At 48.9% G+C, this 16067-nt stretch overlaps 1 protein-coding gene across 2 annotated transcripts in view; it reads left to right on the forward strand.

The window, feature by feature from the left end:
* The window catches only part of LOC117003016 (ligand of Numb protein X 2-like), a 28426-nt gene extending 12826 nt beyond the window's left edge, over positions 1-15600 (forward strand). Inside the window, exons 3-10 of one of the 2 annotated variants that reach the window (XM_033072615.2) lie at positions 2082-2308; positions 3558-3754; positions 4904-5266; positions 7161-7343; positions 8332-8506; positions 8662-8872; positions 12604-12762; positions 13546-15600. In XM_033072615.2, the coding sequence (XP_032928506.1) occupies positions 2082-2308; positions 3558-3754; positions 4904-5266; positions 7161-7343; positions 8332-8506; positions 8662-8872; positions 12604-12762; positions 13546-13681 (1651 nt within the window). In that variant the 3' untranslated portion in view covers positions 13682-15600. Of the gene's footprint in view, positions 1-2081; positions 2309-3557; positions 3755-4903; positions 5267-7160; positions 7344-8331; positions 8507-8661; positions 12002-12603; positions 12763-13545 lie in introns of those variants that run through there. The other variant, XM_033072614.2, reaches the window with a different exon arrangement.
* The last annotated feature ends 467 nt before the right edge of the window (positions 15601-16067 follow it).

Consider the following 16067-nt stretch of genomic DNA (forward strand, 5'->3'; position numbering starts at 1 on the left):
CAAAGTCAAGGCTCTGAAAGCAAGGGATTGTGCAGTGCTGCCAGTTTAATTGGTCCAATTAAGATGTGCAATACATAAGTCTGTGATTCAAATAGTGCAGGTCCCTCCAAGGAGCACATTATGCACTTGCTGAATCACCTACTTATAATTCCATTATCTTCCCTCATTCTTTTGCTGAGAAAGAGAAGCAAATGAAAATCACTATGTTTTTTCTGTTCCTCTTGTGTAGATGGAGACTTTTTGCTACTTCACTGCAGGTTGAGCTGTTGGCAGGCAGGACATTGTCACTTTAAAAGGAGTGCAGGTGACAGAGCTCTTGCTGTGGTGGTGCAGAACCCTTGTTCCTGCCTGGTTAATGATTTGCAGGGAAGGGAGCTAAGGGCAAGCCCTGCTGCAGGTGGAACAGACCTTCCTTGGCAGGGTGTATTTGTCATCAATGAGAAATGCCACAGGCTTGTTCCATTCAGCTGTGTTGTAGTTTTATTTTAAAAATAAGCCAGCTAGGGACCAGGTACACTTAAGATACCTTTGCAGCTCCAGCCAGGGATGTACCCTTGTGGTTTTTGCTTGTCTTCAGTCCCACAAACTGAGAGCTTCTGTTAGAGCAGGGGAAGGGATGGAAGGTGCTTGGGTGCCCCTTTCCCTTCAGTGAAAGTTGATGATCTCCTTTTTCTGGAAGCAGCCCTTTGTCCTGGCTGCTGGGGCTGGGGCTGGGGCTCACACCAGGGCTGGGCCTTCCTCTGCTCTGCAAATCTGCCCTGCTATCAGTAAACTGCTGTCACTCTGTAATCCCTCTGGCACAGCAGTTAGACACAGGGCAGGGAGGGAGGGAGCACCTCAAATGTTTACATTACAGACCTGCCTGGAAACTATATCATTCCCCTATGTATTCCACAGTTTGTATCTTTGTTGGGGACAGAGTATTCTAACATTCAAGGCTATTTCACCTAGGCTGTGGGTACAGTCAGACTCAAAAATAGGGAGAAAAAAAAAACAGATAAGAAAATTGCACTGGGATTTGGGTGTTTTCTTGTTTTAAATGAGATTAACTGATAGGAGAAGATTTAAGGCAATAAGGAGCACATAGTAACTTATTTTCTTGGGGGATTTCCCTGCCTTTTGCAAACTGAATTTGTGTTTTGGTATCTTAAGAGGGACATGAGCACAAGTGGATCATTCAGCTCCTGTCATGAAGTTCAGGGTTATTTTACTGCTTGGAGAATAAATGAGTAGAAATAAACCAGAGAAAGTAATACTGGGATGAGACTTGTTTAGCCAGAGTGTAAATAGTTCAGTTTACATTGAAAAGTGATTCTGATAAACACCCATTACTACTCATGTCTCTGAAAGTGATGTTTCTGCATTTATCACCTCCTCACCTGTCACCTTTTTTATAAATACTGTGATAAGAGAGCTGTTCTTCCTCACCCATTAGTGCTGAGACAGGCTGCTGATGGATCTGCATCCAGGGCACATTCTGTGTGTACAGTCACATCCCAGTTCTGGGATCCCTGTGGGGAGCAGTCAGTGGGATTAGGAATTAAACTGCTGCCATTCAGGTAGAGCCATCACCTGCAAGGACTGGGAGTGCACCAGGCCAGGGCCAGGTCTCATTCCACTACAGAAAATGCCCAATCTTCCTTGTGTGTAGCTCCTGTGTTAAAACAAAGCCTAATTCAAGGCTGAGCTTGAAACTTGAGCCACTTTGTTTGCATCAAGGTACTGTTCATAGTGATCTCCAAACGTCAGAGCTCAGTGTTTGCTTCTATTTAAGAAAGATTGTTTTCTTCATGGAGTGTTTGCCAGGTAAATGTTTAGCAAGGGAGACTCCTGTTTCTATTACGTTCTCCTTTTTCAAATAATTTGCTTAATAATTTTAAAAATAGTGAAATAACAAGCCTGCACTTAAGCTGATAGTTGTATAAGTAGCAACTGAAGGTCAAATAAGAATCAGTTTTATCATCTGAGAAATCAGCACTGCACTGGTGAGATCTGGAACCAACTTCTTCCCACAGAGCTTTCATGTGCTGGGTCACCTGCCCAGGCAGACACACTGACAGTCCCTGCCAATCTCTCTCCAGGTGTCCTGGGTTTAAGAAATACAAATCTGAGCTCCAGAGGAAAAAGAATCCCATTTCCAAAGGGAAGGAAGATCCTCCTGCCAAGGGGGAGGCCAACACGCCCAAGGATCCAGAGGTCCCAAGTGGTGGCTCCTCACTTGTGGCAGAAAGCTCTGGAGCTGCTGTGGTGTCACTGGGGACTGCAGAGCCTGGACTGGTTAATCCAGCCTTTGAGGAGACTGAAGAAGGTGAGAGTTTGGTACAGAAGTAGAACTATGTATTTACCTTTCATAATACACAAATGAGGCAATTATCTCAGAAAATTCAATTTTTAAGCACTGTCAGATACCCTTGATGCCACTCAGCCATTAGTGGCCAATCCTTGAGCAGAAGGGAGATGTATTCCTGTGCATCAGGGGTGCCAGAGTCTGCTCACAAGCACAAAACTGCACAAAACCATTTGGAGAAACTCTGTGGGATTGCAGTGAGTGTGTGCAGCATTCTGTGCAGAAACAAAGGCAGTCCCTGTCGATGTGAACGTGGAACACTTAAAGCCCTTGCAGAAGCCAGATAATTAGTAACTAGGAAGTGTTCCAGGTTCTTTTTCATCTTGTTAGGAAAGTTAAATATACAGTCAGTTTCCTGGAGTGGTCAGTACCTCCCTCCTGGTGTTTTTCTGGCATTAGTTAGGTTTTGGATTAACAAGCAGCTCTGAAAGCCTTGCAGATCCAATCACCATCTCCACTGCAGTGTAGCAGCTCTTGTCTCAGCTTGGTAGGAAACCTCAGTGCCTCGTCTCAAAGTTAGGCTCAGCTTCCACCCCCTGTGCCTGGGACAGAGGCAACTCCCAGGTCAGTTCAGCTCCCTGTTGGCTTTTTCCCAAAGCACTCCTGGAGCAGGTTTGGCATCCCTGGTGTGACATCTGCTCCTCACCCTGCTGAGTGTCCCTGTGCTGGGAGATCTCAGCCCACTTGCTACCAACAACTTTCATCTTCAAAGTGCAGCATTGCTTAATCTCCAGTGAAACAGCCAAACAGTCCTCCTGTTTTACAGGGGGGATGGGAAAAGGGGAGCAAAGGAAATTAGAGGAAGGAAGTTGCAGAGCAGTAATTACAGCTGGGTAGTCCCTTTCCCTCATGGGCATCATGGAAACTGGAATTTGTTATGTGCATGCTTCTAGCAGGCCAGCTGTCACAGGAGAAAAATAAATCTCTAAATATAGCCAAACCATACTGAATGCCTTTTAATAAACCCCAAGCAACAACAATAAAGAGTTTGAATTCAGCAAAAGCTAGGAGAAAATGGGAAGAATTCTGGGGAAACTCTAAAGAAACAGAGGAGTTTTAAGCTTTTTATGTGACCTTAGGTCTCCTGATAGCTGCTTTCCCTCCAGATGCTACATTGAACACAAACCTGCCAGGGGTTTGAATCTTGGGGTGCTGTGAAAAGGAAAAATCTATTAATGTGTTGCTTTTTCTCTTGAATTTCCACAAGCAGACCTTCCTCAGAGAACCAGTCTTGTGGCTGAAACCACCACCATCGAAATCCACCGGGAAGATCCGGAGGAAGAGCTGGGGATGAGGATAGTTGGGGGTAAGGACACCCCCCTGGGGAACATCGTTGTTCAGGAAGTGCTGAGGGACTCTGTGATTGCTGCTGATGGAAGAATTGCTCCTGGAGACCACATCCTTGAGGTAGGGAAACCCCCTGGTAGCCCCATTGCTTCCCTTGGCTGGAAGAGCTGGGCAATCTCTGCAGCTGGGGGCTTCAGAGCACTGCTCAGACCTCTGTGTCAGCAGCACTGTGTGTCTGCTGGGGCTCAGGAACACTTCTGGCATTCCTCCAGCCAGACTCATATTTCCCTTGCATCTCTGACAGCTTTTTGGAATTCAGGGTGTTTTGGATAAAGTGAAAGATTTCACACAGCAGCCCCATTTCTCTGCTCTAGTTAGGAAGTCTCTTAATTGCTCGCTCCACTGTGTTGCTTAAGCTGCATATTCTCTGTGGGCAGGTCCAGGGTGAGAGCTGCTGACTGGCAGTGAGTATCAGCTCCAAAATGTGAGCAATGCAGAGCTCCAGCCTGAGCCATGGCCAGGGCACTGCCCACTCTGGCAGGGCTGTGTGGCCCTGGTGACCGAGGTGACACCTTGTACACACAGTGACAACTGTTAGCACCTCCAGCAGTGGCAGCCCAAGCATCTGCCAAGCCATAAATCCTCATTGTCCCATGGGATTGGGCATCAGGAAGGGCTGGCAGCCCCCACACCAGTGACTGGTGAGATGTCCCAGTTGATTTCTCCATAGACCAATGGAGTGACTTCTGTTTTATCCAGCTGGGTTGTCCCTGTCTCAGTCTCAGCAAATAGGGCAGGTCCCACACTTAGGAGCTCTCTTAGCCTCCAAAACAACTGCACAGAACATTATGTGATAACGGGCAAAGCAAAACATTGCCTTCTCAGAATCACCCTGCTAAAACCATAATTAGATGGATGATTCCAGAAGCTTGTAGACTATGGAGATTTGGGTCTTCTCCAAGCCTGTACTGAATGCTGGAAATGAAGGAAAAGCAGATCTGCATTTACATGGCATGGAAGGAATGGCTGAACGTTTTTAGGGTTGTTAGTTGTGTGGGTTGTCCTGTCTTGTCCCTGTCCTCAGTTATTCACCAATTACAGTCTCATTCCATCAGCTTGCTTCATTCTTTTGTAGAAAACTTTCCTCCCTAACGTGCATCAGAGTCAGAGGTTGCACAGGGAGTTTTCCATCCTGGCCATGCCCCACACTGTGGACAGTGCCTAATTAATGTGGGCTCTGATTAGTGAGTGCTTTGTTTGTCTCTGTAGGTGAATGGCGTCAACATCAGCAGTGTGACTCACTGCCAGGCTGTCTCCTTCCTGCGCCACCCAGGCCCTGTTGTGCAGCTCATGGTGCTGCAGGAGAAGGGCTTTTCCAAGGCTGCCCAGCAGGAGTGCAGCTCCTCTGCCAGGGAGGTGATCCACGTCACCCTGGTCAAGAGAGACCGATCGGAGCCCTTGGGAATCAAACTGATCCGGAAGACTGACGAGGCAGGGATCTTCATTCTGGATCTCTTAGAGGGAGGCTTGGCGGCCAAGAATGGGAAGCTGAGTCGGAATGACAGAGTCCTGTCAATAAATGGCCAGGATTTGAGGCAAGGAACTCCTGAGGCTGCTGCTCAGATCATCCAGGTGAGTTCGGTCATGGAGAGGCTGACAGTGGCTGATGGCAGGGCTAACAGAGCACACCAGGGCAAGCTGCATTCCCCCAAATCTCTCTCATGGAAAGTGACTCCCCTCTGGATGTGTGGGAAGCACCACTTCCAAATGAAGATAAACACCAGGAGTGGGAATCCGTGGTGAGTCACCCCTGGCAGGTCTGAGGGGAAGCAGTGGCTCATGGCACAGAGTTCATGTGAGGAGATTGCATCTCCTGCGTGGTGTTTGCAGCCTCCCAGCCTTGCAGTGGGAATTTGGGATGCACTGTGTGGATTCATGCAGCAGTCAGGGAGGGATCAGGACAGCCTCTTTTGCTTCCAGCAGTCAGGCTGAAGGTGCTGACTGGGAGATGGGATGGGATGGGCTGGCAGCACAGAACAGATCCCTGTGCCCTGATTTGAAGCCCTTTCTCCCCATTTTACCTGTATTTGTGAAGAGAGACTGGAAAAAGACGTGGGGCACCTCAGGCTAAAAACATTCCCAGGTAAATGGGTAGAAGAGGGGTGGTCTTTCCCTGTGGAATGTGCTCCTGTTGCAGCATGCCAGACGTTTTGGTGGAAGGAGTGGGCAAGGAATTCTAGTTAAAGGATTAAGGATTGCTGCATGTGCAGCAGATATCTCACAGATCAATTTAAATTCTTTATCTCCCCAGGCGAGTGCCTCCAGCCTGTGTTTTTATCTACAGATCCTGACACAATGCACCTCATCCCATTCTGTTTATATCCCAGAAAGGATGTGAGGTCAGCAGGAGGGAGAGCCAGTTCTCCTCAGTTATCAGAGGAGAGCAGTGCCATGGGAGAAAGAGCAGAGTTCCAGCCCTGAGAGCCTTTTTCATGTTGTGCTTCCGTTCTGTGGCCTCTTAGCATTTGTTTGCATCCCACAAGTGCTGCTGCATTCCTGTTGCCATGTGCACACAACTCCTGTATGAGGAACTCTTTTGATCCCTCTGGAACCAGCAACCAAACTCTCAGAACTGGCTTTGTCAGGTTTGAGGGTTGGATCTCTTTGGAAGTGACATTTGTGTAAAACTGTGGCAGTTTTCCAAACATGATCTGTTCCTTTGAGGGCTAATTTAAATCTTTGCTTAAATGTAACTTAGAGTCCCTCTTCCAAGGCCAGGGAATTCACTCTGGTACCAAGGAAGCAGGGTCCTGTGGCAAGAAGTGAGAGCAGCAACTGCATTTCTGCCATCCAGGGCAGGAAATACCCCAGTGAGCACGTGGGCCTTCCCCCGGTGAGTCCCTCACAATAAGGTTCTGTCAGGTGATCTGAAGGAACAAACCCAAGGAGAGCAGCAGGAACAATGGGAGCACTTCCCCTGCAGCCCTGCCAAGGCCAGACATGCAGCTGGTGAAGTGCTTAACCAGAGCCACTGTGGGGAAAAAATGGATGGGAGATGGTGAACAATAGATGATCAAAGCTGGGAGGGAAGGAGCTTTAACAACTTCCCGTGCAATAAAAGCAGCCAGTGCTTGTCATGGTCACTGTGTGAGGAGCAGCCAGGCCTCCAGCTCTGCTCACTCTGTAGCACAACACAAGATGCTATTTTGGTTGTTTGTGCTGAAGTGCAGGAATTAATCATCCCTTTCCACTTCTCTTGTTTGGGATTGTGGGGGAGGGAGGCACGAGTGAAGCCTGCCTCTGCTCCTGTTCCTTCTGACTCATGTTTGCTAATTCCCTTTTTCTTTTTCCAATCACATTCCCTGGCTCATCACAAAAGACTTTGCATCACACTGAGGACCTGTTGGAGAACCTCTGTAGGAACTGATGCCAGCCCTTCTCTCTCCCCAAGGCAATGAGGCCTGTCCCTCATTTCTAACCCATCTTTTCTGTCTTTTTAATTTCCACTCCTTGTTGCTCTGGGCAGACCACGGAATCCAGAGTGAACTTTGTGATCCTGAGGCAGCCTGGGGTGCAGCTGGGGGAGCCACTGGAGGATGGCAGCACCTCCAACAGCAGCAGCAGCAGCAGCAGCAATGGGGGGAGCCCAGTGCACCACAGGAGACGACCAGACCAGAACCACTACAGAAGAAAATCCAACTACCAGAAGGTGGGACTGGGAAATGAGGCCAAGCTGCTGCTTATTGCTGGTTCAGTAAATGCCTTGTGTTGTTCTGTGATGGTGTTTTATCTCAGAAGGCTGATCAGCAGCTCCATTGCTGCTTGGGAAGGTTTGGGGCTTTGGGACTGAAGAACCATTTTGTCATCTATAGGGAAACATCACTATAAGGGAAAAAGGTCTTTCAAAATTTCTTCAGTGTTGATGCTGAGCTGGTGTTTAATCCTTTGTTGTCTGGAAAGTGCAATGAGAAATTTGCCATCCATGAGATTTTTTGGGATTTGCTTCTTGACATCCGTTAAGCCCCACACACTGAGGGTGTTGCAGTGACACCCAGCTGAGCTGATGTGGAGCCAGAGGCCTTCATGGCCCAGGAGGAGAATCCCCAGGTGGTCCCTTGGTGCTGCTGTGCCTGCAGTGTGGGTCTGCCACCCCTCAGTGGGGCACAACAAACAGCAGGAGCAAGGGGACAATCCCCAGTGTGCTGAACCCAGAGAAAATCTGTGTGTAGAACTTCCAGCTGAGTGCCCAGAGCTGCAGCTCCTCAGAATGGTGCTTCAGTGTCCCTGCAGCTCAGGGAGTTGCTGTCCCCTGAGTAGCATTTACACCCTGTTGTACAGCCTGTGCTCTAACCTGTGCCTTCCCTGCAACCTAAACTTTCAGGGAGAGCTTCATTGCTTGGCATGAGCAGCCTTGAGATGAGCTCACAGCTTGTTCCTCAGTGCAAAATCCCCCTCCTCAGAGGGAGCATCTCCCTGCAGCAAATGGCTTTGGGATCATTACAACAGCACTGATGGCTCACCTGAGAAATGCTGCTCTGTATTCCCACCCACAGCAAGGACATGGGAAGCTGATTTTGCCCTCCAGCAATGTTGCTGGAATGCTCTGGATGAAGGAGACAAATGTTGTTGTCCTCCAGAGCTGGGCTTCTGTTAAATGCATTAATGAAGCTGCATTTTGTGCTGTCATTGCTTTGTAGGATTTGCCTCAGGGATATGTAAGTCATGAGAAGACAGTTGCAATAAAAAAGGAGCCAAAGGAATCTTTGGGAATCACAATTGGAGGTGGAAGGGATAACAAAAACAAGCTCCCTATCTATGTGACAAGTGTGCAGCCCATTGGATGCCTCTTCAGGGATGGCAGAATCAAGAGAGGTAAGGGAGGCTCTCAGACCCTTTATCCTTTGGGAACTGTGGGGTATTTTCCATGGAACTGGACTTGGAACTGAAGAGAGGCTGGAAACACCTTGAGGCTGAAATGGGCCCCACACCCAAGGGTCTGTAACAATCCCACTTTATTTCATCAACAGGGGATGTACTTCTGAGCATCAATGGCATTGATTTGACTCATCTGAACTATTATGAAGCTGTCTCAGCACTGAAATCCAATGCAGCTTCCCACTCAGTCACCCTGAAAGCCTTGGAAATCCTCTCCCTGAACTCCCCAGAGGCATCCCTGGACATCAGAGAGCAGGGGTTCAGCTGGTCTCCCCTCTGGATCACGTGGCTTGGATTGCCCAGGTGTGTTTGTCAGGAACTGCTTGGAGAGCTCTTAATTACAGGGTTGACTTTCACTCAAACACTAGAAATTAATTACTTTGTTGATGAACTTGGAAGCATTGCTGGTATTCCTGTTCAGCTGAAAGGCAGTGGAAAGCCTCATTCCAATGAGATCATAGAATGATGAGTACATAAGGAACTTGCAGTTTTTCTGGAGTGACCCATCATTCCACACTCCTGTTGGACAGTAACCATGCTTTAGAAGCTCTGAAACCCCCCTTTTAAAAGAGAAATAGTCAATGTTAGATACAGTCCTTGCTAAAGTACTGACTGAAATTTCTCTGAGGCTCTTTCTGCATCCCCTAACACAAGCCAAGAAGACACCTGGGCTGTCTGGGAGTTTCTATTTCTAATCTGATCATCTCACTTAGGGGCAGACATTCTTTCAAGCTAACTCTTCTTGGCTGTTGTAACTGTGTCATCTTCAGCACGAAGCAGAGATGATTCTGCACAGTTGAGTTTTCCAAAGCTTTGCAGCACAGGCTTAGGCCAGGTTTTAACCTGGTTAAGTTCCAAGAGAAGCTTGAATTTCCCTTTCCTTTCTGGAGAGGTGAACCTCAGGCTCCCTCCCTTTAGCAGTTACATCAAACCCTGTGAAATGCAGGGTCTGTTGGCATCCCAGCTGCCTGCAGGAGCATCTGCAGGTGGGACATAAAGCCAGACCTGCTGGGGGAAGCCTGGATCATTTACAGCCTTCTTCCTTGAGACACCTAAAGAAGCAGCACTCACAAAGCCTCTGTTGTGCTACTTAGCAGCCTGTAAATGCTCAACAAAGCAGCCCAAGGAAAGCTTTTGTGTCTCCTGTGCTTGGCCTGTGCTCAGCACCTCCTCCCATCTCCCTCTGCTGCCCCAGGAACTGGCCTGGCTGCTCCAGGCAGCTCTGGTGTGAGCTGGCTCTGGCTGCACCTGGAGAGCCCAAACCTGGGCACAAACCCTCACATGGTGTTTGTTCCTTGTGCTGCTGCTGCAGTGAACTTCAGCAAGGCAAAACCTGCCTGGGCTTCTCTTCTTCCTCTCCCACTTTTTCTGGCTCACAGGTGACTTGCAGCTTCTGCTGCAGGGACTGGAGTCTTCTCTGCTCCTCCTGGATCTCCTGCCTTCATTTCAGGGTGTGCTGGCACTCCCTCCATTTAATGCATTGCTGGAACTTCCTTTGCTGCTGGTAGTGATGTTCCCCCTTCATTTGTCTCCTGAAGTGATGCCAGGTGCCCTTTCTGCTCTTCACTTCTTTTTTCTGAATTCTGGCCTTGGGATGTCTGCAGTTCTAGCTATGAGGGTTGGTAGGAGGCACACAGCAAGGTTATTCTACTTTGGGATCTGACAGAATCCTCCTCCTGTTTCCAGCCCTAAGAGCTGTAATTCCTGTGCTTCCTCACTCCTTTCCCATCTTGGAGCCACTGGTGTCACCCACGGAATCTGTGTTGTCACCTGGGCTTGCTCAGGTCCCACTGGTCACCCACAGAACCTGTGTTTGTCACCTGGGCATGCTCTGGTGCCTCTGGTCACCCACAGAGCCTGTGTTTGTCACCTGGGCATGCTCTGGTGTCTCTGGTCACCCACAGAATCTGTTTGTCACCTGGGCATGCTCAGGTGCCTCTGGCACTTCAGGCTGGCTCAGGGAGCTGCAGCTGCAGTGAGATCCCAGTGCCCTCACCTGCTGTGCTGTGGTTCTCATTGCAGACAGTTCCTGACCCACCCGAGCTGGGTTTCCTTTGCACAGGACCCAACTCTCGGTGCTGCAGGGCAATGTCCATTGTGACAGACCCTGTGTGCACCACACTGGCACACAGAACTCCCCAAAGGGCCCAAACTGGAGCCAGCACCAGCTGTTCTGCTCCTTTTGGCTGCCCTGGCCTCACTGTTGGAATGTCCTGCAGGCTGAAAACTCAAAGCTAACTGCATGTGCACTTTTGGGTTTGTTCAGCTTTTTTTTTTCCTCAGTTATTCCCTCTGCTCCAGCAGAAATATCCCTTTCTTTTTAGAGCAATGTATTTCTTTGTAGTTTGAACCCAGACTTGATGCTGAAAGGTGTGAAGTGAGTGCTCAGGGCTTTTTGACCCTTGCAACACTTGAGCCCACAGTGTTTCATTCAGGCCTCTTGTATCTGTGATTCCTGTTTCTGTCAAAGAGAAACTTTGATTTCTTCCTAGCACTGTGTTAAATCCAGGCACTGACAGTATAAAATACCATCTGAAAAGCTGCTTTGGACTGGGCCCATGTTCTAATCCAACACACCCTGAATCTAGAAGTTCACAGATTGATTTATCTTTTCTCTCTGAAACCTCTGCCTCTTGAAAACACGGTGCACTGTGTGGCTTGTGACATTCCAAGTCCTTGCTGGGATTTATCTAACTCCAGTCTCACTCTTCCCACAAGAACCAAGTGGAGCTCCCAGTCCTGGCCCCACTGCAGCTGCAAACTCCACCAGGGACCAGGAACTGCCAGCTCAGCAGCGTGCTTGGCACCATAAAACTGCACCTCGACCTTCCCTCAACTCCCAAATTCTTTTCCCACAGTCATTTTTGATCGTAGTAAATTAAAGTTTCTCTTCCTAGAAACCTTTTTTAATGTGGAAAACGGATTCCTAGCAAGCAGCCCTTTCCAGCTCCTGGAGAATGTGCCTGATGTTTTTATTTATGTTCTGTGCTGACTAGCCCTTGCCACTGTTGCTCTTGGGGCTGTTTATTAGCAGAGCTGCCACAAGCCATGGCTCAGAGCTGTGTTTTTTGTGTGGTACCTGTGGAAAGAAACCATGGAGGAATCAGTAAGCTCGAGCTGGGTTTCCTGGTGTTTATGTGTGAAAAACTCCTACAAAAGTAAATTACAGTTTCAAAGCAGATAATTGGATCTTTCTCCTGGTGAGAAGTTAACTAGCAAAGCTTTTGAAATCTGAAACTCTTCTGCAAACTGCTCAAGCAAAGCCCTTGAGGCAAAAACGTTTATTAGGAAAAGTTTAGCTGCTGGAATAGCTCAGCAGGGTGATGATGAGCAGCAGCTTCACAGCTCCAGTGCCAGGATGTAACCTGAGCTGGAGCCGGACTGGGAGCCAGGGCACACAGAGCTCCAGCCACACCTCCTGTGTGACACCTCCTGTGTGACACCTCCTGTGTGACACCTCCTGTGTGACACCTCCTGTGTGACACCTCCTGTGTCACCTCAGGGCTTCAGGGGCTCTGTGCCACAGCTCGGGCAGCTCCATCTCACAGTGCCCAGGCTCCCTGAGGAGACAGGGACTGCATCCAGAACTGAGTATCACAACTGGACCTCCTGGATCCTGCAGCAACCCTGCCCTGCTCTGACCTGGCAGCTGTTGAAAGCTTTTCTTGTTCCCAATGCAGTGCACAGAGGGGATAAAACCCCTCTGCTCTCATTAACTGCATCACTGTTAATTTGGGTTTGTCACTAGGTGCTCATTACCAGAATTTATGAAGTTTTTCAGGAGTCTTGCAGGTCCCAAACCCCTTTAGAGCCAGGGGATTTCCTCTTAGCTCTTAACTCAATACTCAGAAAAGATTTCTAAAGGACTGGCATCATCCCATTTGGGAGTTAATCCTCTGACATGCCTTGCAAAGGGGTGTCTCAAATACTAAAACAGAGGAAAATGAGGTTGTTCATAGCTGTGCTTTCCATGAAGGAAAAGATAAATTCCTGGTCAGGCAATTTTTCTCCTAACTTCTCTGTTTTTGACACAGCTACCTTCACTTCTGCCAAGATATTGTCCTTAGTAAAGGAAACCTAGAGAGTTGGGGTTTCAGCATCGTGGGAGGCTTTGAGGAGAGCAAAGGAAACCAACCCTTCTTCATCAAAACCATCGTGCCTGGGACTCCGGCATTCCGCGACAGGAAACTCAAGTAGGTGTGAGGTACCCGGGGAATCACCACCACCACCAGGGCTGCGGGTTTTCCAACACTCTGACCCTTGGAAGGAGCTCAGCTCCGAGTTAATGACTCCTCTTGCACTCATTTGAGAGTTAATGCTGTTGCCAAACTTGTAACAAAGTAAGCCCTGCGTTAAGTGGTGTTTTGGTTTCTCCATAAAGGTGAAACGAAAAGGAATTTACAGCCCTTTAAAACCTAACTGTGAAGGGTTTAATTGAATAATTAGGTAAAAGTAGAAGGGGGATGTTTGAGATGAATCTTGCAGGTTCCAGAGTATAAAAGCTCTTGGATTAAGTAACCCAAAAGCCTTTCTGTGCAGGAGCTCTAACTCAGCCTTTGCTGATGTGGTTGTTGGTGAGAGTGGAGTGCTGAGCTGGCTCCTGGGCACCAAGGGCTGCCACAGCCACAGGGAGGGGACCCAGCTGGGTGCAGGGAGCTGGGCTTTGCTCCCAGGGCTGAGGTGGGAGCACTGGGCTCAGCTGGGCTCCTGTGAGTGCTGGGACAGGGCTGTGGGGGGCTCAGGTCCCTCGCACCCCTCAGTGCCTGGAGCTGCAGGACTCACCTGGGGCATCAGTGCAAGTCCTGCCCTGCTGCCTGACCCTCACTGCTGCCACCCAGCAGCAGCAGTGTTCTCCCCTTCCCTTCCCCTCTGCCTCAAGGGAACAAGTTCTTCCAAGGAGTTGTTGATGCTTGGGCTCAGGGTGGGCTCAGGGTGAATCATGAAGCCAGTCCTGACTGGAGCCTGTCTTTGGGCAGGTGTGGAGATGAAATCGTGGCAGTGAACGGAGTGCCAGCCATAGGAATGAGCAACTCAGAATTAATCCCAATGCTGAAGGAGCAGAGGAACAAAGTGACCCTGACTGTGGTGTCCTGGCCAGGCAGCCTCGTGTGACAGCCCCAGCAAACCCCAACACCTGCAGGTATCCAAGAGCAGCTGGGCCACACCTGCCAGGGAAACAGGGACTGCTCCACTGCTGCTCCTGGTGCACTGCCATGGAAGACTCCTCGCTTCCTTTTGGAAAACATCTTGCCAACAAATCTGGATGCTGAATTCAAAGTAAGGGTTAATCCAGCAGCTGTTGGAGCTTCCCAGGCTCGTTAAAGCTCCTGAGGATTGGTGGTGCACAGAAAGCTCATCCCAGTGTTTCTCCACAACCTGCCCTGCAGGCTGCTGAGGCCTGTCCTGATTTGAGGCTCTGCTTTCCACTGAGTATTTCAATGGGTTAAAACAGAGGCTTTTACAAGCAGCTGCTAAAATCTGTCAGGATGGGGACCCCGTTTAGGCACTGTTACCTATCAGGATTTCCCAGAGCTCATTTTTAGGTGTCAGTAACCCCAGGAATGTGTTCATCCTTTAAAACCCCAGGGTATCTCAGAGCTGTTACCTGTGTGAGGGTCCTGTCACAAACCCCAAGTTAGGATCCTGCAACTCCACTGAGTTATTGCAAAGGGACAATTTCAACAGCCTGAAGAACCACTCTCAAAGCTAGCAGCAGGAGGGGTTTCATTGAAATACCATGTTACAAAATGTGACTTTACCTAAGGTCAAGGGCAAGGTTCACTTCTTGCACACAAGTTTCCCTGGTTTTAGGATTGATAAAATCAGCTTTTTGCCCAGAAGGAAGGTGAGGAAGGGAATGGGCTGAGATCAGACACTCCTGGCCCAGCCTGATGCCTGTTTTATTTTCATGTTTCCAGTGAGGAGGGGCAGAGTTCAGGCAGGAGCACCTGTACTGCCAGGTGAGATTTCTCCTGCAGTTTCTGTTCATGTCCCTCTTGCAGCTGGAGCAAAATATCAGCTCTTGGGATCAGGGGAAGCTCAAAGGATCCTTGGCTGCAGGAAAAGTCACCTCCAGAAGGAGACTGTGCCCAGCCTGGCTTCAGTTCAAACCCACTGTGCAGTTAAAATTTAGAATTCAAGAACTGAAGCCCAGGCAGGGTGTTTGACCTCTGACACTGTGAAAGTTCCTACTTGCAAAACTCCACCTGAATCAATTCCCTTTTTTAGCAGCTTCATGAGCAGTAGAAATGATGGGATTTTCTCAAACCAGGTTGCACTGTGAGATCTTTCCTCCTGTGCTGCCTCTGCTGCACCTTTTGCAGGACCAGCTTAGTGAGAATGCAAAGAGTCTGTCCCTGTCCCAGTGCTGCCTCGAATGAATGTTTTAATTCCTGGCTGGCTTCTCCTGGGCTGGCACTTTGGCATTTGCTGTCCCTGGGCCTTGTTTACACACAGTGACTTCACCTCCTGCACTGGGAGCTGCAGCAGGGACAGCAGGGCCTGTCCCAGAGCCCAGGACAGCAGGAACCTCGGATCCATCCTCCCAGCAGCCTTGGCTGGGCTGAGGAACACATCTGGGGACTCTGACAGCACAGCCCCTGGGCTCCAGGGCTGCTTTTCCTGTTGTTCTGCTGAATGCTGAGAGCAAAATCATCCACAAGGGAAAACTCATCATTGACCTCGCTGGGACACAAACATGAAGCAATTTTTTATCTCTTTCCAATCAATGTGCAGAATCTGTGCCTGGAACAGTAAATATTGATGTGGACACAGAGGGTGATTCCCAGTGCCTGCCCCAAACGTGGGGAAAGGGCAGGAGGGAAGAGCTGTGCAGCTGCTGGGCTGGCAGTGGAGGGAGGAGGAGGAGGCTGCAGAACCATTTTTACTCCATCTCCTTTCAAGGTGCCTTCAACTTCACCAAAATGTCCTCATAATTTAAAGTTTGTTTCCAAAATCAGCTTGTTAATAGACGTTGAATTTGTTTTGATGCCTTTATAAATTATTGTAATATTGCTGAAAAACATGCATGAGAGGTGTGTGGTCTTCATCTCTTTTCTTTCCAGCCCCCAGAACAGGTCACCTCAGCAGGACTGCTCCAAGAAGTGACCCTGTGGCAGCAAACGGTGGAATTGTCTTTGCTTCTCCCTGGCTGGGAAAAAATCCCACTAAAAACAACATTAAACTCACATCCCACAGCAGTAAACCTGCAGCAGCTTCCTGATGCAAGCACAGATTATTTCCAACACCCCACCTTTACATTCCCTGAGAGTAAAGGCAAACAGTTTATCTCTATTTAATGAAAAGAAACTCAAACTATTTACCTTAAATTCCCAGCTGCTCCTGGCCCCAAAAGCCTTCACATTAGTGAAGGTCTCCTGTACCTCAGCACATTGAAATAACAGAGGAGGAGATGCAGCCCTGACTGAATCCCTGGCTGGATTCCCTATTCCCAGTCCCGCAGCACACCCCAGGGCTTGGTGGGATGCAGACTGGGTGT

Source organism: Catharus ustulatus, chromosome 14 (genome assembly GCF_009819885.2).
Source record: "Catharus ustulatus isolate bCatUst1 chromosome 14, bCatUst1.pri.v2, whole genome shotgun sequence".
In the NCBI taxonomy this organism is placed as follows: Eukaryota; Metazoa; Chordata; class Aves; order Passeriformes; family Turdidae; genus Catharus; species Catharus ustulatus.